General features: G+C 39.3%; 1 protein-coding gene across 12 annotated transcripts in view; it reads right to left on the bottom strand.

The window, feature by feature from the left end:
• The window catches only part of CADPS2 (calcium dependent secretion activator 2), a 584,066-nt gene that overhangs the window by 71,637 nt on the left and 496,238 nt on the right, over positions 1–16,191 (bottom strand). For all 12 annotated transcript variants that reach the window (XM_055590800.1, XM_055590801.1, XM_055590799.1 and 9 more), the window contains one exon: positions 2,682–2,823. In XM_055590800.1, coding sequence (XP_055446775.1) covers positions 2,682–2,823 — 142 coding nt within the window. The remainder of the gene's footprint in view (positions 1–2,681; positions 2,824–16,191) is intronic.

Raw genomic sequence — 16,191 nt, forward strand, 5'->3', positions numbered from 1 at the left:
TAGCTTTCCAACATTTAACATATACTAACCTGAAATTTATATTTCAGGTGTGTAAAAGAAAAATTTTAAGATAAACTAATTTATCACAAGGGCACTGTGGAAAATTTTTATAAAGAAAAATTCTTTTAAATAACCACATTGTTTAGCTAAACATATCTTAATTAGTCAGCTTAAAAACAATCACCTCCTGCTCTGGCTAATTAAAGGCTTATTTCTATGCCCTTGCTCCCCCATAGCCTCAGCATCTCAGCTCCATCACCAATCTACTCTGCTCTCCTCCTCCCATTCTGCCAGTAATTCCTCATGATCTCCTCATCTAGCCAAGATGTCCTCAGAGTTAAATTCTCAAGGGAGCAATCACAGCAGAGCAGTGAACATTACTCATAGCACTTTCTTCACTTACTGTCTCCAAACCTTAATATTCAGTGCCCCAAAAGTATCATTAAACAAAAGAACCAGAGAACCATACTGACACTGCTATAAAAAAATAGTTTGAGAAAACACTATATTTAATTCATTTTGCCATTTATATAATAAAAATGAGTGAAAAAGATCATGAAGCAAAATCCTTTGATACAGTGTGCAGTTTGGTAGATTAGAAGAACTATGTTTTAAGAGTAATTGAATGTAATTGGCAAAGAAGCAAATTTATTTCTTATAATTTTTCAACAAAACAACAGCAACAAAACCCAACATTAAGAAAAAACCCCAAATAGTAAAGGTAGAATTCTAATAAAAATTGACTTTCTCATAATATGTGACAAACAAACCTTTATAGAGAGTATGGATATATGTTTTTTGTTCTTTGATCCTGTTACAGAATGATTCTAAATGATACATATGCTTAATTGGGAATGTAATTAAGGTAACAAGTGTTTGTTACAATTAAATAGATGAAAAATGTAAATAGGTTTTCTCTCAAGCTGGCATGTATAACCTGCAATTTATTCATAACTTTTTCATTTTAAAATTACTTCTGATTAGTGACCTATCCCTAAAAGTATTAATCACAGGTTAAAGAATCCGAATGTGAAAAATGGAGTGTGAGATAATTTCCTGAAAATGCCAGCAGTAACTTACCTTACTGGCATTCACTCCTAGAGCTAAAAAGGCCAGAATTGTATAGACAGGGAGAGATTTGGAGGAGCATCTATGAAGACGATTTACACACATGTGGGTTCAAAGCCTGTCATTTGCTGACTGTGAGCCACTGGCAAGTTCTGCCTTTTAACTTCTTGGTGACTTAGTTTCCTTAACAGGAAAAAGGGGAAAGTGATATTTACGTCACAGGGTTGTCACAAGGCTTAACCAAGATAAAGAATTTGGCCCTCTATCTCACTTAATGGTAGCTAATTTTCTTCTTTGAATTATTATTTTTTCTAGCTAACTTCATGTGAGATCTTGTGCAAAGCATGAGGTATTACTGAGTTCATTTCATTTCTGTGAGGCTCAAACTTTTGGAAACCATTCAGTTATGGGTAATAATGATGACTGGTGATAATGTAATAATAATTATGCTAATAACAATCATAACGTAGATTGTAGTTATATAGTAGTTATCATGCATGGAGACCCTAGGCTGTGCCAGGCTCTTTTCACAGTGTTTTTTTTTTTTTTTTTAATCCTCCCAAAACATCTTTAAATTAGATGTCATAACCATTTTAGAGTTGAGGAAACTGAGGTTAATGAAGACTTAACGATGAATAAGCTAAGCTAATGATGCATAGGGATCTAAAAGTAAGGCTGATCGATTTCAAAGCCCACGTCCTTTTCACTTTAATGACTCTCATTTACCAAATCTGCAATAGGGAGGCTTGTGACAATCTGGAGTTAATAAATATGGCTTGTAATGATATAAAGATTATTTAAAAATAACAAGATGCAACAAATGGTACATGAAAGGACAAAAGAAGACTTGCTGGTGCTGAGAAACAAGGGACAAACCCTTCTCTGCAACCTGCATGATTGTTTCTTTAAAGGTGAGACTAACATAAAAGCAGGAAAAGATTGTGTTCTTAAAACTGTTCTTACAAAGGTTTTTCTACATAGACAAGATAAATCACACAACTGGAGGCAACAAAGGATCCTGGACATACACAGAGCTAACCACACTGCTTGCCTGAATATGGAACACTCCGGTTATATCACTTACACTAGAGTCCCAACCTAGGGCACAAAATGACCCTGCCCCACAGATCACATATGAACATCAAAGCTGGGAGTACTTTTTTTTTTAAAAGAAAATCTATATTATGTATCATCAATATGCTAAGCTTAGCTTAATAGCTTCAAAAACTCAAACAAATAAAATCAAAACACAGTATTCCTCAACCAATGAAGATAAATGCCATGCAATCTAAACACATTTGCACAGAACACAGCCCAGGCCATGCACCAGCTAACACACCACCAGGAAAGAAGTGAGGGATACACACGTGGACTCATATAAAGAAGCCATCCACGAAGGAGTAGAAAAGCTAGGAATCTGTGGAAGATTAAGAGGCAGACTTGGAACTTTTGGAAGAGCTACATTGGGAAGACTGTTGGCGATATTCCTGTAAAGAAACAGACAACGTGGGAAGGGACCACCATAAGCAATAACTACAGATGGCCATGTGTAAAGTCAGAAGGGCAGGACAGAAGAGACAGGGGCTCTGTGGACACTATTGCAAGATACCTACTTGACAGGCTGCCATGTCTCTTGCTCAAAACCTCTGTGAATTGACTGAGCGATGGAGGACTCCATGAGATCCACGTAGCGGACAACCAAGGGCACAAAGATTTCTTGCAAGTGTTTATGAAATTTTCCATTACATAAAAGTGCTGAAATAGTCAAGCAGAAACAGAGTTTGTCAGAGGGCTTATAGCAGGCATCTGGAAAATACGGATGAAAAACTTTTCTGGAAAGAATATCACACAGAACCAATAAAATACAGAGAATAACGGGCTTTGTTCCTCATACGGGATATCATGCAATGAAAACTAACCAAGAAGTATAGTCACCATCTCCATATGGCTGTAAAAACCATAAATGTATCTCTATAAAATCTTCCTGGCAGGTGGTATGGTTTTATTTTCTAAAAGGATTAGCTCACAAGGCATTTGGCCACTTGTTGGAGATTCAAACGAACTGTGGGGTGCCCTAAAGATCTTGACACATGTAAATATGGCAATTAACCAGAGTTCTAATCTTCATGGGCTTCCCAGGTGGCTCTAGTGGTAAAGAACCCGCCTGCCAATCCAAGAGACATAAGAGATGGGGATTAGATCCCTGAGTCAGGAAGATCCAGGAGGGCATGGCAATCCACTTCAGTATTCTTGCCTGGGAATACTGGGAAAGTCCCTGTAGCTCAGATGGTAAAGAATCTGCCTGAAATGCAGGAGACCTAGGTTTGATCCCTCAGTCAGGAAGATCCCCTGGAGAAGGAAATGGCAACACACTCCAGTATTCTTGCCTGGGGAATTCCATGGATTGAGGAGCCTGGTGGGCTACAGTCCATGGGGTCGAAAAGTCAGACACGACTGAGCGACTAACATACATTCTTGCCTGGAGAGTCCCATGGACAGAAGAGTCTGGTGGGCGAGAGTCTAGGAGGTGGCAGGAGTCAGACACAACTGAAAAGATTTAGCATGTATACATAATCCCTGTGGTATGCTGTGTATCACAGAACTGCTGCTGCTGCTAAGTCGCTTCAGTCGTGTCGGACTCTGTGCGACCCCATAGATGGCAGCCCACCAGGCTCCCCTGTCCCTGGGATTCTCCAGGCAAGAACACTGGAGTGGGTTGCCATTTCCTTCTCCAATGTGTGAAAGTGAAAAGTGAAAAGTGAAGTCTCTCAGTCATGTCAGACTCTTCACGACCCCATGGACTGCAGCCTACAAGGCTCCTCCGTCCATGGGATTTTCCAGGCAAGTGTATTGGAGTGGGGTGCCATCGCCTTCTCCAATCACAGAACTAAACCTATTCAATTAAGTCTGCTTGCTTCTAAGAGATATACTAGTTTAACTCACCAGGAGGGTGACTGTGGCCTTGGGAATGTCTATTCCACTTTATGAACTTTTTAGTTATTTGTGAAATTTTTCTTAATCACTCACTTCTCCATGTGTGTAAGTAAAAAGAGTCAGCATATCACATGCATTTTTTAGTTGTCCATTAGTCTTTAGTGAATTGTGATGAAGTAATAGAACAAACATCCTACCTAATGCCATTGCAGGATACTACTAGGACAGGACTGCTGGACAAGATGCACTTTACCTCCACTAAGAGATGGCTGCTTTCTACGCATAGGTCATAACTGTTTTAGAATAGTCAGTGCTGTGGATGGAATGTCCATGTCCAAAATTCGTATGTTGAAATCCTAACTCCCATTCCCCAATGGCTCAGCATGTAAAATATCCACCCACAAAGCAGGAGACACAGAACACAGGTTCAATCTCTGGGTCTGGCAAATCCCCTGGAGAAGGAGTTGGCAACCCACTCCAGTAGTCTTGCCTGGAAAATCCTATGGACAGAGCAGTGCAGTGGGCTACAATCCTTGGGGTTGCAAAGAGTTGGACAGAACTGAGTGACTGAGGACAGTAAGCACATTAATATGATGGTATTAGGAGACGGGGTCTTTGGGAAGTGTTTAGGTCGAGGGCAGAGCCCTCAACAATAGGATCAGGACCCTTCTTAGAGACCCTAGAGACAATCCTTCGACCCTTTCACCGTGTAAAGTTACAGTGAGAAGATGGTTGGTGGTGAGCCAGGAAATCTAGCCCTCCCTAGACACTGAATCTGCTGGTGCTTTGATGTCAGACTTCCCAGCCTCCAGAACTGTAAGGAAGAAATTTCTGTGACTTATAAGCCACCCAGTGTGAGGTATTCTGTTGTGGTAACTGGAACTGACACAGTGTGTGCCCAAGTTGCACCATGAATGAAGAGAAATTCTGTAGGAAAGTAATGCCAAGCAACTGTCAACAAAGAATTTGTCACTTTTTAGATGATAGTACATATTTCTCAAGGGGACATCCTAAACTCAGTTGTGATTACTTTAAATAATCTTCAAAGTGAAAATGTATTCATTTAAAAAAATACTCTGTGGTTAGCAAAGGTATTTCTTAAGAGATGGTATTTTAACTGAGCCTAAAAAGAGAAGAGTGAACTGAACTGAACTGATGCTAAGTGAAATAAGTCAGACAGAGAAAGACAAATAGTATATAATATCATTACATGTGGAATCTTAAAAATGTACTTATCCAGTAGATAAAAAATACACAGACTCACAGATATAGAGGACAAAATAGTAGTTACCAGTAGGAAGGGGAAGAGGACTAAGAGGCGTGTGCATGCTAAATCGCTTCAGTCGTGTCCGATTCTTTGCGACCCCATGGACTGCAGCCCACCAGGCTCCTCTGTCCGTGGGATTCTCCAGGCAAGAATACTGGAGTGGGGTGCCATGTCCTACTCCAGGGAAGAGGTATAAACTACCAGGTACAACATAAGCTCCAGGGGAACAGAGACATTGACGCAGAGAACAGACTTGTGGACACAGTGCAGGAAGAGGAGGGCAGGATGAACTGAAAGAGTGCGGCATACATACACATTTCAGTGCATAAAACACACAGCTAGCAGGAGTTGTTGTTTAGCAAGGGGAGCTCTGTGATGACCTACAGGGGTAGGATGGGGGGTTGCAGGGAGGCTTAGGAGGGAAAGGACATGTGTACATTTATGGCTGTTTCTTGCTGTTGTATGGCAGAAAACAACACAACATTGTAAAACAATTACCCTCCAATAGAAAATAAAAGAGTATGCTCCAGTGATACCTTGCAAAACACAGGAAATATAGCCCACGTTTCATGGTAAAGATAAATGGAGTGTAACATTTAAAAATTGTTAACCACTACACGGTACACCCATGTATGTGTGTGCGTGTTCAGTCACTCAGTCATGTCTGACTCTTTGTGACCCCATGGACCACAGCCTGCCAGGCTCCTCTCTCCATGGAATTTTTCCAAGCAAGAATAATGAAGTGGGTTGCCATTTTCTACTCCAGGGGATCTTCCTGACCCAGGGATCAAACCTGTGTGTCTCGTGTCTCCTGCACTGGCAGGCTCATTCTTTACCACTACCACCACCTGGGAAGCCCTGTACATCTGTAATATATAATATTTTATGTCAACTATATTTCAATAAATAAAAGTGAACTAACACCGTGAAAATATTCAATGTGCTTATAATACACATTGAAAGGACAATTTCATGGACAATTTTACATGGCTGTACAGCTAGACTGTGTGCCTAAGCCTTCATTTATATGGCCTCTGAATAAAAAGAATAAAGAACCTTAGGCTTTGCATCTTGATGAAAGTGAAAGCAGCTCAGTCATGTCCGACTCTTTGCCACTCCATGGACTATACAGTCTATGGAATTCTAGGTCAGAATACTGGAGTGGGTAGCCTTTCCCTTCTCCAGGGGATCTTCTCAAGCCAGGGATCTAACCCAGGTCTCCCATATTGCAGGTGGATTCTTTAGCAGCTGAGACACAAGGAAGGCCCAAGAATATTGGAGTGGGTAGCCGATTGCTTCTTCAGCAGTTGCATCTTGATAGGTACTATTAAATAGCATCATTATTTTGAACTATACCAAAGCCAAAATACTGACTAATGTTAACAAATCATTTCACCTGCAAATGAGCAGTCTACCTCATCAGTTCAAATGCTACTTTACTACACATTTAGAGATTAGGTAAATTGGCTATTCAGCCATACTTAGTTTGTTAAGATGAAAACACACATAAGGAAAATCAGGCTCAGTTACTATTAAATGCTACAGTGATTCTAAGATTAAGTAGCAGTTGACTCAAATGTATTTCTGGCAAGAGCTCTCTCTTATGAAACAAATTTTACATCTACAAATGAGCACTTTACCTCATTAATTCAAATGCTACTTTACTGTACATTTAGAGATTAGATATGTTGGCTATTAAGTCATGCTTAGTTTGTTAAAATGAAGCACATAAGGAGAATCACACACGATTATTATGTTATTATTACATGTTATACTGATTCTAAGATTAAGTAGCAGTTGACTCAGATTATTTCTAGTAAGAGCTCTTTTTTTTTTATATATACTTGATAAGCACTGGATTCATTACCTTGTTAAACAAGCCTGTTTCTCGTCTCTTATTTTGATCCCAGGAATAAAAACAGATCATCCACCTGATCAATATACTGGCAACCTTGAAGTTGTACCAGAGGGCTTTCCTTCAGTTTCAACATCCAATTAGGAGTGAGAACCTGCATATTTTATATCCTTACTATCTTTCTAGCACATCTCATCCTTCTGTTCATCAACACTGCTGTTGTCCTAGGTCCAACCCTCTCATCTCCCGTCTTGGCTAATGCAGTAATTTCCTAACTGGTCTTAGGCACCTAATTTTCCTTCTGCCCATTCATCTTCTTAAAATCTCAAGCAGAGGAGTGTGCTAAAATATGAAACAAAGAATGTATCTCTTAAAGATTATAATTTTTAAATGGATCCTCAAGACAAACTTCAAAAGCCTTAGCATGAAATGAAAGCCATCTATGAGGTATCTTAATATGACCTCTCTGGCTCATTTTGGTTACCTGACTCCCTTACTTCCTGTAGTCCAGTCATGATGATTCTGATGGTTTAGTTCAAGTAGACACTTTCCCGTCTAAGTCTCTCTTGAAATGTTTCATTCTGTTGTCCTTTTGCCAAATTACTAGTTTCCTCTGTTTATTCTTCACCCTGCACAGGCTTCTACTGTGGTCCATGCTATACTTCTGTACTTGATGACGTATCTCTTTCTTCCTATAAGGGTGTAAGGTCCATGAAGAAGGGACTGTGTCTGTATTCTTAGTACTCAACAAAATCCCTGTCTCAGAGCAAGTGTTCAAATCTTTGTTGAATGAATGACTTGGATACTCTATGAAGACTACTATATAGTTATTACATTATTATTCTGTAGAAGAATGTATCAAGGCCTGTGTATCTTTTCATATTTTATATAAAATATACAGTACTAAATACTTTTATAAGAAATCCTATTTTTAGACCAGTATGTTCAATATTAGACCACTAAGGATTCTACTGGATATTCATTGTTGTTTAGTCATTAAGTTGTGTTTAACTCTTTGTGACCCCATAGACTGTAGCCTGGGCTTCCCCTGATGGCTCAGTAGTAAAGAATTCATGGGCAATACAGCAGCCAGAGGAGACACAGGTTTGACCCCTGGGTTGGGAAGATCCTCTAGGAGGGCATGGCAACCCACTCCAGTATCCTTGCCTGGAGAATCTCATGAACAGAGAAGCTTGGCGGGCGACAGTCCATACGGTCACAAAGAGTAGGATGTGACTGAAATGACTTCATGAACTGTAGCTCACCAGGCTCCTCTGTCCATAGGATTCTCCAGGCAAGAATACTGGAGTGGGTTGCCATTTCCTTCTCCAGGGGATATTCCTGACTCAGGGATCGAACATGTGTCTCCTGCTTGGCAGGTGGATTCTTTACCACTAAACCACCTGGGCAAGCTCCTCTACTGGATATAAATGTCAATTTTGTGTCTCTTATTTCATTATTATTATTCCTTTGGGCACGCTTGTAGGATCTTAATTGCCTGACCAGTGACCAAATCCGGGGTCCCAGCAATGGAAGCCTGGAATCCTAATCACTGGACCTCCAGGGAATTCTATGTTTATTATTTTAGTGAATGTACCAAAGGGAGTATTTCTTCTGTTCAATTATGACTTGACAGCAGACTATTACATCCTGCAGAATTAGGAGAAAATGGAGATTTCCCTTATTTCCTAAGTACGGTCACAAGTGTTGAATTCTGGCCAAAAGTTTGCTCACATTTTAGCAGAGCTTTCCTTTTTTATTAAAAATATCAAATTATAAACCCAAGTTCCAAAGTTTTAGAAAATTGGCAACTGGTAGTACTACTTCTTTAGTAAAAGGCAAGGAAGGATGAAGGGAGAGATGGTACAGAGGAGAGAAAGGAAGAGGAAAAATGAGAAGAAATGAAGAGAAAATACACATAGAAAGGTAAAGAGAGAGAGAGGACTCGGTTTCAAAAAGCAAGACTCCCTGGATACAGACGACACTATACTTGTGTATGTAAATGTATGCTCCTTTTCTCAGTTGCCCATATGCCAGTTTGCATCCCACTCCTATCAGACACTGTCAAAAGCCCTCTTAATACATAGCCCCAGGCATCAGAATGAGTGCGTCTATCTTCCCCATATGGTGTAATGAGGATGGGTTAGGATTTGGGACCGCCACCTGTCCAAATCAAGCCTTTACAAGGCATCCACTGCAACAGCTCATTGGAAGAGGCAGGTTCTCAACACGGCATCATTCAAGAGTGTCGTGACCTTATACCAGAGGTGTGGAAGTAGAAAGAACTGCTCAGAAGATTCTCACATAGTGGTTATAAGAACGTAAGTGGAGGACCAGCATCTACTTTGTTGATAAAAGTATTTTTTTCCAAAAGATTCCATGTTTTCCAAATACCACCTTGTTGAAAATAGGGAAGCATCAATGACATCAAGGCCAACAGTACAATTAGAAATGGCAAAAAAAAAGTAAAAGGCTTAAATAAAAGGTAAACTGGGGTGCAGATGTGCCCAATTATTTTGAGCATTAATTAATTAATTCCAATAATAAATTAGTGTTGATTATTTACATACCCCAAAGAGTCTTACATTTACAAAAGTACTCATCATAGGCTTTTAACAGTCAGATTTCAACAGAGAATTTAAACTTGATCCATTTAGTAACAATTACTAAGACAATAATCGCTGGAAAAATTAAGAATATGCAGATAAAGGAGTTCATGTATTGTGTTTAGGGTTCATGTATCTCCTTTAGGGAGAGGGGAAAGGCTACCCACTCCAGTATGCTGGCCTGGAGAATTCCATGGAGTCCATGGAATTCCATGGGGTAGTAAAGAGTCGGACTCAGCTAAGCAACTTTCACTTTCTTCTGTTGACAGAGCATATAACGGGATCCCCATCACAGGAAGTATGAATATGAAGTTCAGGAGAAAAGCCAGGAGGACTGTAGCCTAAAACAGCATTATAGAAAAATAAAACACACACACACAAAAGCAAACCAAATGTACTCCCCACTCAGATACAGGAACAGTACCCAACCAAGAGTCTGGGACATTAAGCAGCCACTCAGTAAATATGTGTTTACTGAACAAGTATCAGTAAAAATCCAACCCCTAAAGGAAACTCAGAGAGCATCCCACTGAAGTTTAAGTAAAATTTGGCAAAACTAATACAGTTATGTAAAGTTTAAAAATAAAATAAAATTAAAAAAAAAAAGAAAACTCTTCAGGTTTCATTCTCCATTAATTAAAAACATGATCAGCAATTTAATATAGTTTGGTAATATTTAATTTATACTATATTGGAATGAGAACCTCCTAAAACCACACCCAACCATCCCTTTCCTCTCAGTGCAGTTTCAAAAAAAATTATTTGTCTATTTGGCTGCTCCAGGTCTTAGTCATGGCAGGCAGTATCTTTTAGTTACAGCACATGGGATCCAGTTCCCTGACCAGGGATGGAACCTGGGTCCTCTGCATTAGGAGTGCAGAGTCTTAGCCATTAGACCACCAGAGTAGTTCAGGGCACTTGTTAAAAAGTCTCTCTCTCCCTAAAGATAGGAGGTTAGAAGGAGTGAGAGCACTGATGTTATAATGTTTATAATTTGGGGGGCAACAAATCCAACAAATCCAAGTTTAAAACTATAATTAAAAATGTCAGAGCACGTAGTACATATAATTGAATTGCAGCTTTATAATCGGTTGCTTTATACTTAGTAGTGCCCATAGTAGCGCCCATGGATGGGCATAGTAGTATATGCCCATCTCCATTAGATTATATCCTTTTCAAGGGCAGGAATTGTTTTTTATTTATGTACCAGTCATGTATGGATGTGAGAGTTGGACTGTGAAGAAGGCTGAGCGCCGAAGAATTGATGCTTTTGAACTGTGATATTGGAGAAGACTCTTGAGAGTCCCTTGGACTGTAAGGAGATCCAACCAGTCCATTCTGAAGGAGATCAGCCCTGGGATTTCTTTGGAAGGAATGATGCTAAAGCTGAAACTCCAGTACTTTGGCCACCTCATGTGAAGAGTTGACTCATTGGAAAAGACTCTGATGCTGGGAGGGATTGGGGGCAGGAGGAGAAGGGGACGACAGAGGATGAGATGGCTGGAAGGCATCACTGACCTGATGGATGTGAGTTTGAGTGAATTCCAGGAGTTGGTGATGGACAGGGAGGCCTGGCGTGCTGCGATTCATGGGGTCGCAAAGAGTCGGACACAACTGAGTGACTGATCTGATCTGATCTGATCTGACTGACTGAGAGTTGGTAAATCGTAGGCATTCAGACCCTATTTCTTATAGAATTAACTCAGGGAAAAACAAACTAATATAATCATTCAGCAACTTCTATTTTAGTCCTCAGTCATGTCCAACTCTTTTGGGACCCCATGGACTATAGCCTGCCAGGCTCCTCTGTCCAAGGGATTTTCCAGGAAAGAATACTGGAGTGGGTTGCCATCTCCTTCTTCAGGGGATCGTCCTGACCTAGGGATTGAACTGGTGCCTCCTGATTGGCAGGCAGATTCTTTACTACAGAGCTACCTGGGAACATTCAGCAAGGCTTAAGGCAAAAATAAACAGAAAGTCTTGTCTAGCAATTCTCATGCTGCCTTTCATGAGATTAGTATTAAAGCCAAATGGGAAGGTCTGGAATTTTACTCCAGTTACACGCAGCCTTCTGATCTTTGGGGTTATGTCCCTCAATACCGTCCTGGTAATGGAAACAATTGAATATGGCAGTAACACTAACTTCTAAGAAAATACACAAATAGATTAAAATTTAATGTCTACATGGAGTAAAGATTCTAGAGAAGAATTCAATATAAACAAAACTAGTGAGTCATTGCATTTACGCTCCTTTTACTATACTGATGGGTAAAACAAGTTGTGACACATAATTTTGAATTTAATCAACTTTGGGATCGGAGTCATTTTCGTATCTTAGTGGTCATTTCATCGTTTGTAAGAGCATTATAAATCTAAGTGGGCACACAGCCCTGCTATAATCTAGAAGTTACATTCAACTGTTCCTAGTAGATGCATGTACAGATCTATCTGTAAACACTAATTTGTGAATTTCAGACATACAGCTCATTTAAGCACTGAAGGAAGAATGACATGCACGTGCCAGCCCTCCATATTTCAAAGCTTGAAGATTAACCTAATATACAATATGGTGACCTAACAGTTCTTCATTTGAAAGAAATCTGAAAAATAATCTCTGATACAGCCGAAGTGTGAGAATAACCCAGCGGGATTTCCACCTCTTCATTTCTTAATGAGTTTTTTGATAATGAGAGGTGACTTTGCCAGTCACTCTGGGCTCTATTATGGCTAATTTGACTCCACTTCACTCTCCTTGTTAATTATTAACACTAGCCTTTTTATCCTCATGAGACCACATTCCAATTTTTCTTTTTTCGATTTTTATGAGCCCATCTTTATGAAGGTGAAAGTCTTGGAGAATAGGTTTTCACTTAGTGTAGAACCTGAACATTTATTATTCGTTTAGGCAGAGATGCCGTGACACTGATTATATAAGCACGGGTGTTCTTTGGGATGGCTTTAATGTGCTAGCAATGTGAAAAAGGCTGTTAATTAAAGAAGAAGCACCATGGTATTTTTCACCTGGGAATCAGTTCCCAATAGAATGGTCATTTGCCACTTGCTAGCATATCCACAGATTAAAAGGTGACTAGCTCCAAGGGTTTGCCTTTCAGTAGTCCTGAGAGGAATGATTTGTGCTATTTGCAGATGGCTTTCATTTATCAGCAGCAGTCACTAGCCCTACCTATTATCCACAGGACAATTGTGGAAAATAGCACACAAGGGCAGAGTCTATTTGTACCAGCTTCACAGTCATTCAGGATCATTCAACTATCATGCTAATTGCTTCATTATGAAAACATTTATTTTCACTAATTTTAATACATCTCTTTTTCAAAACTGTTTCCTTAGATACCATTTAAAGTGATTATCCATCTAATTAAGGCTTTAGTTGGGGAGAGTGCATCAGGATGGATGGAGGCAGGGCGGAGAGGCAAGCAGGAGTTCAGCCTTTTTTGGACAGAAATGAAGGAGCCCAAGTTTGTTTTCTTCATCAGTTCTGCTCTGGGAACCAGTGGATGAGCCTGTGAGGGGCAGGAGATTGGGGACAGTAGCTAAAATTGTGGTGCAGCTGGTACTCTTCCCTTGAGGAAAATCACGTTGCATCTCTAAGGATTCTCGAGTCTAAGACTTTCCCTAATCATGCACAACTGGAAGGAAACACACCTACCCCAGACACAATTCTTTGCTTCCCCTCCTTAAAACAGCAACCGAATTTGCTATCTTGAATCTCTTTCCCTCTAATTTGTTCAGTCCCTGGAATTCTTGTCATGGATGTTTTACAGTGGATGTGCTAAGATAATACTTTATCTGGTCCTTTCTGCATGCTTTAACTAACCTACTTCTTCTACCTCTATAATTCAAGGTCCTGATAAACATTTTATTAGACAGGAATATAAGTTTAAATGGGCTTCCCTGGTGGCACAGATGATAAAGAACGTGCCTGTGATCCTGAACACACTGGTTCGATCCCTGGGTCAGGAAGATACCCTGGAGAAGGAAATGGCAACCTATTCTGGTATTCTTGCCTGGAGAACTCCATGGACAGAGGAACCTGGTGGGCTATAGTCCATGGGGTCACAAAGAGTCAGCCATGACTGAGTGACTAACACTTTCACTTTCAAAAGCTTAAAGAATCTACTATCTTTAAAAATATTATCTTACTTTCTAATGTCCCCAGAATTGCATTTGTTATTGCAGACCAAGTGGTCAGGCTCCAACTCACTGCTGTACTGGTTTCCTGTCAGCAAGCTCTAGCTGAGGTACCTTACCTCCCAGGTACCTCGCCTCCTAGATGGAAAATGAAGATGTTTGCCTAAGATCCTCTCCACTCCCCTAAAGATAAACAATTATTTTTAAATATCAAAGCATAAATGTTTTCACAAAATAAAGATGGTAAACATCCAGTGCGAACAGCTAAACTATTCATTAAAAAACAAAGACAACTCAGCTAGAAAGCTTCTAAGCACAAATAAAGCACAAATTCTAACTAATATCTGTGTTAGAGGCACGTTAGTAATTTTTATTTTGGAAAAGCAGACATAAGTATGTGACATCATTAATAATAAATCACAACCATTTAAAATTTCTGTATAATTAGTGGTATGCTACTTGTGGGGTAACAGCTGCTGCTGCTGCTGCTAATTTGCTTCAGTCATGTCCAACTCTGTGTGACCCCATAGATGGCAGCCCACCGGGCTCCCCCATCCCTGGGATTCTCCAGGCAAGAACGCTGGAGTGGGTTGCCATTTCCTTCTCCAATGCATGAAAGTGAAAAGTGAAACTGAAGTCGCCCAGTCGTGTCTGACTCTTAGCGACCCCATGGACTGCAGCCTACCAGGCTCCTCCATCCATGGGATTTTCCAGGCAAGAGTACTGGAGTGGGTTGCCGTTGCCTTCTCTGGGGTAACAGCAAGCACTGCTATTCAACAAATTATCTCACCTAACAAGACTGGACAGTTCAGAGCAATCTGTTCCTATTTACCCCTGACTAGTTAAGGTTGAAATTAATTAGAATTTGGACTATAATTCTAATTGGGTCAATATGGTAAAAACTGTCATGCCATGGCAGTGATATAAGAATTTTTCTTTGGGGATGCAGTGGTAAAAGGGTAGAAATTTTATGTTTTTCCATAAGCTTTCCAAAAGGACAATTTGGGGGCAGCTTTAGGTTGACATTTAACATTTGAACTGAATTCACTAAACGACCATCTGAACATTTCAGAAATTTAATAAAACAAACACATGATTATTAATAATAATCTTCATTATTATTATATTCTTCATTATTATACTACAAGCAAAAAAATTTATGTCTTAGCAGCTAGTGAGATATTAATACTAAGCAGTCTTGGCTTTGGATGATAACTTGTGAGTTTGAGTTGAAAGTTACTGTGTTCTATTTCAATTCCCCAGACCACATCGTTTTCCCAATACCAAAAGGAAATTATGGCACAGGGGAACTTTTCTATTTACTTGACTACACAGAGGAGCTGTTTTTCTCTGAAATAATTGATGCTTTCTAAAATATGTTAATCACTGCAAAATCAAACCTAACTGCAAAATTGCCCCCCAAATGGACAGCACTCAAAAGAGATCATTAATAAGTGCTTCTGTGTGATTAAGTAACATGTATAAAAATGACAAAACACACTATGTTATGCATTTTATAGTAGCCAATATTATATAAATGGTTTAAACAGGAGAGGAATATGACATTCTTTTGAATTAAACATTTGGTTAAAAATCACATTCTCTTTTAAAAATCAATTTTTCCCTTTTAGTGTTTTTTTTTTTTTTGGACATTTTAAGAGATCTTAAAAATAAAATTTAAAAGATGTTAATTTATTGGCATCATAGCAGAGGTTGCCCAAGAAAATTTCTAAGAAATCTACAACATATTTTGTTTTCACAATAAATAAATTGCAATATATTGAATAAGTTAAATCATCTTTACTGTGAGCATTAATAAGTATTTTCATCTTAAAATAACCCTCTAATAAATTTAAATATGGTTGATTCTTGAATTTTCACGCAAGTGGAGAAAAGCAATGTTAGAAATAATCCTATACTTATTTATTTTCATTTAGGAACTTAATGCATAATATATTCATCATTTTTGGCAGCAGGTTTATTGCTATATATTTATCATAAGAAAATATTAAACCTGACTTGTAATTTCTTAGCAGAAAAAAATGATGATAAGTGGCTGGGAAAGAAGAAGGTTATTTGAAGTCTGCTAGCTGGAGAATCCCAGGGATGGGGGAGCCTGGTGGCCTGCTGTCTATGGGGTCACACAGAGTCGGACACGACTGAAGCGACTTAGCAGCAGCAGCAGCTGGCAGGAGGGAACTAAACTAGAACTTAAAAACTGGTTGAAGACAATTTGCAGAATAAATGATTCGCATATGGATAACTGGGTGTAGCAACTCCTAAGAGCAGACATTGTTGCTGAAACTGAA

This window comes from Bubalus kerabau, chromosome 8, assembly GCF_029407905.1.
Source record: "Bubalus kerabau isolate K-KA32 ecotype Philippines breed swamp buffalo chromosome 8, PCC_UOA_SB_1v2, whole genome shotgun sequence".
NCBI lineage: Eukaryota > Metazoa > Chordata > Mammalia > Artiodactyla > Bovidae > Bubalus > Bubalus kerabau.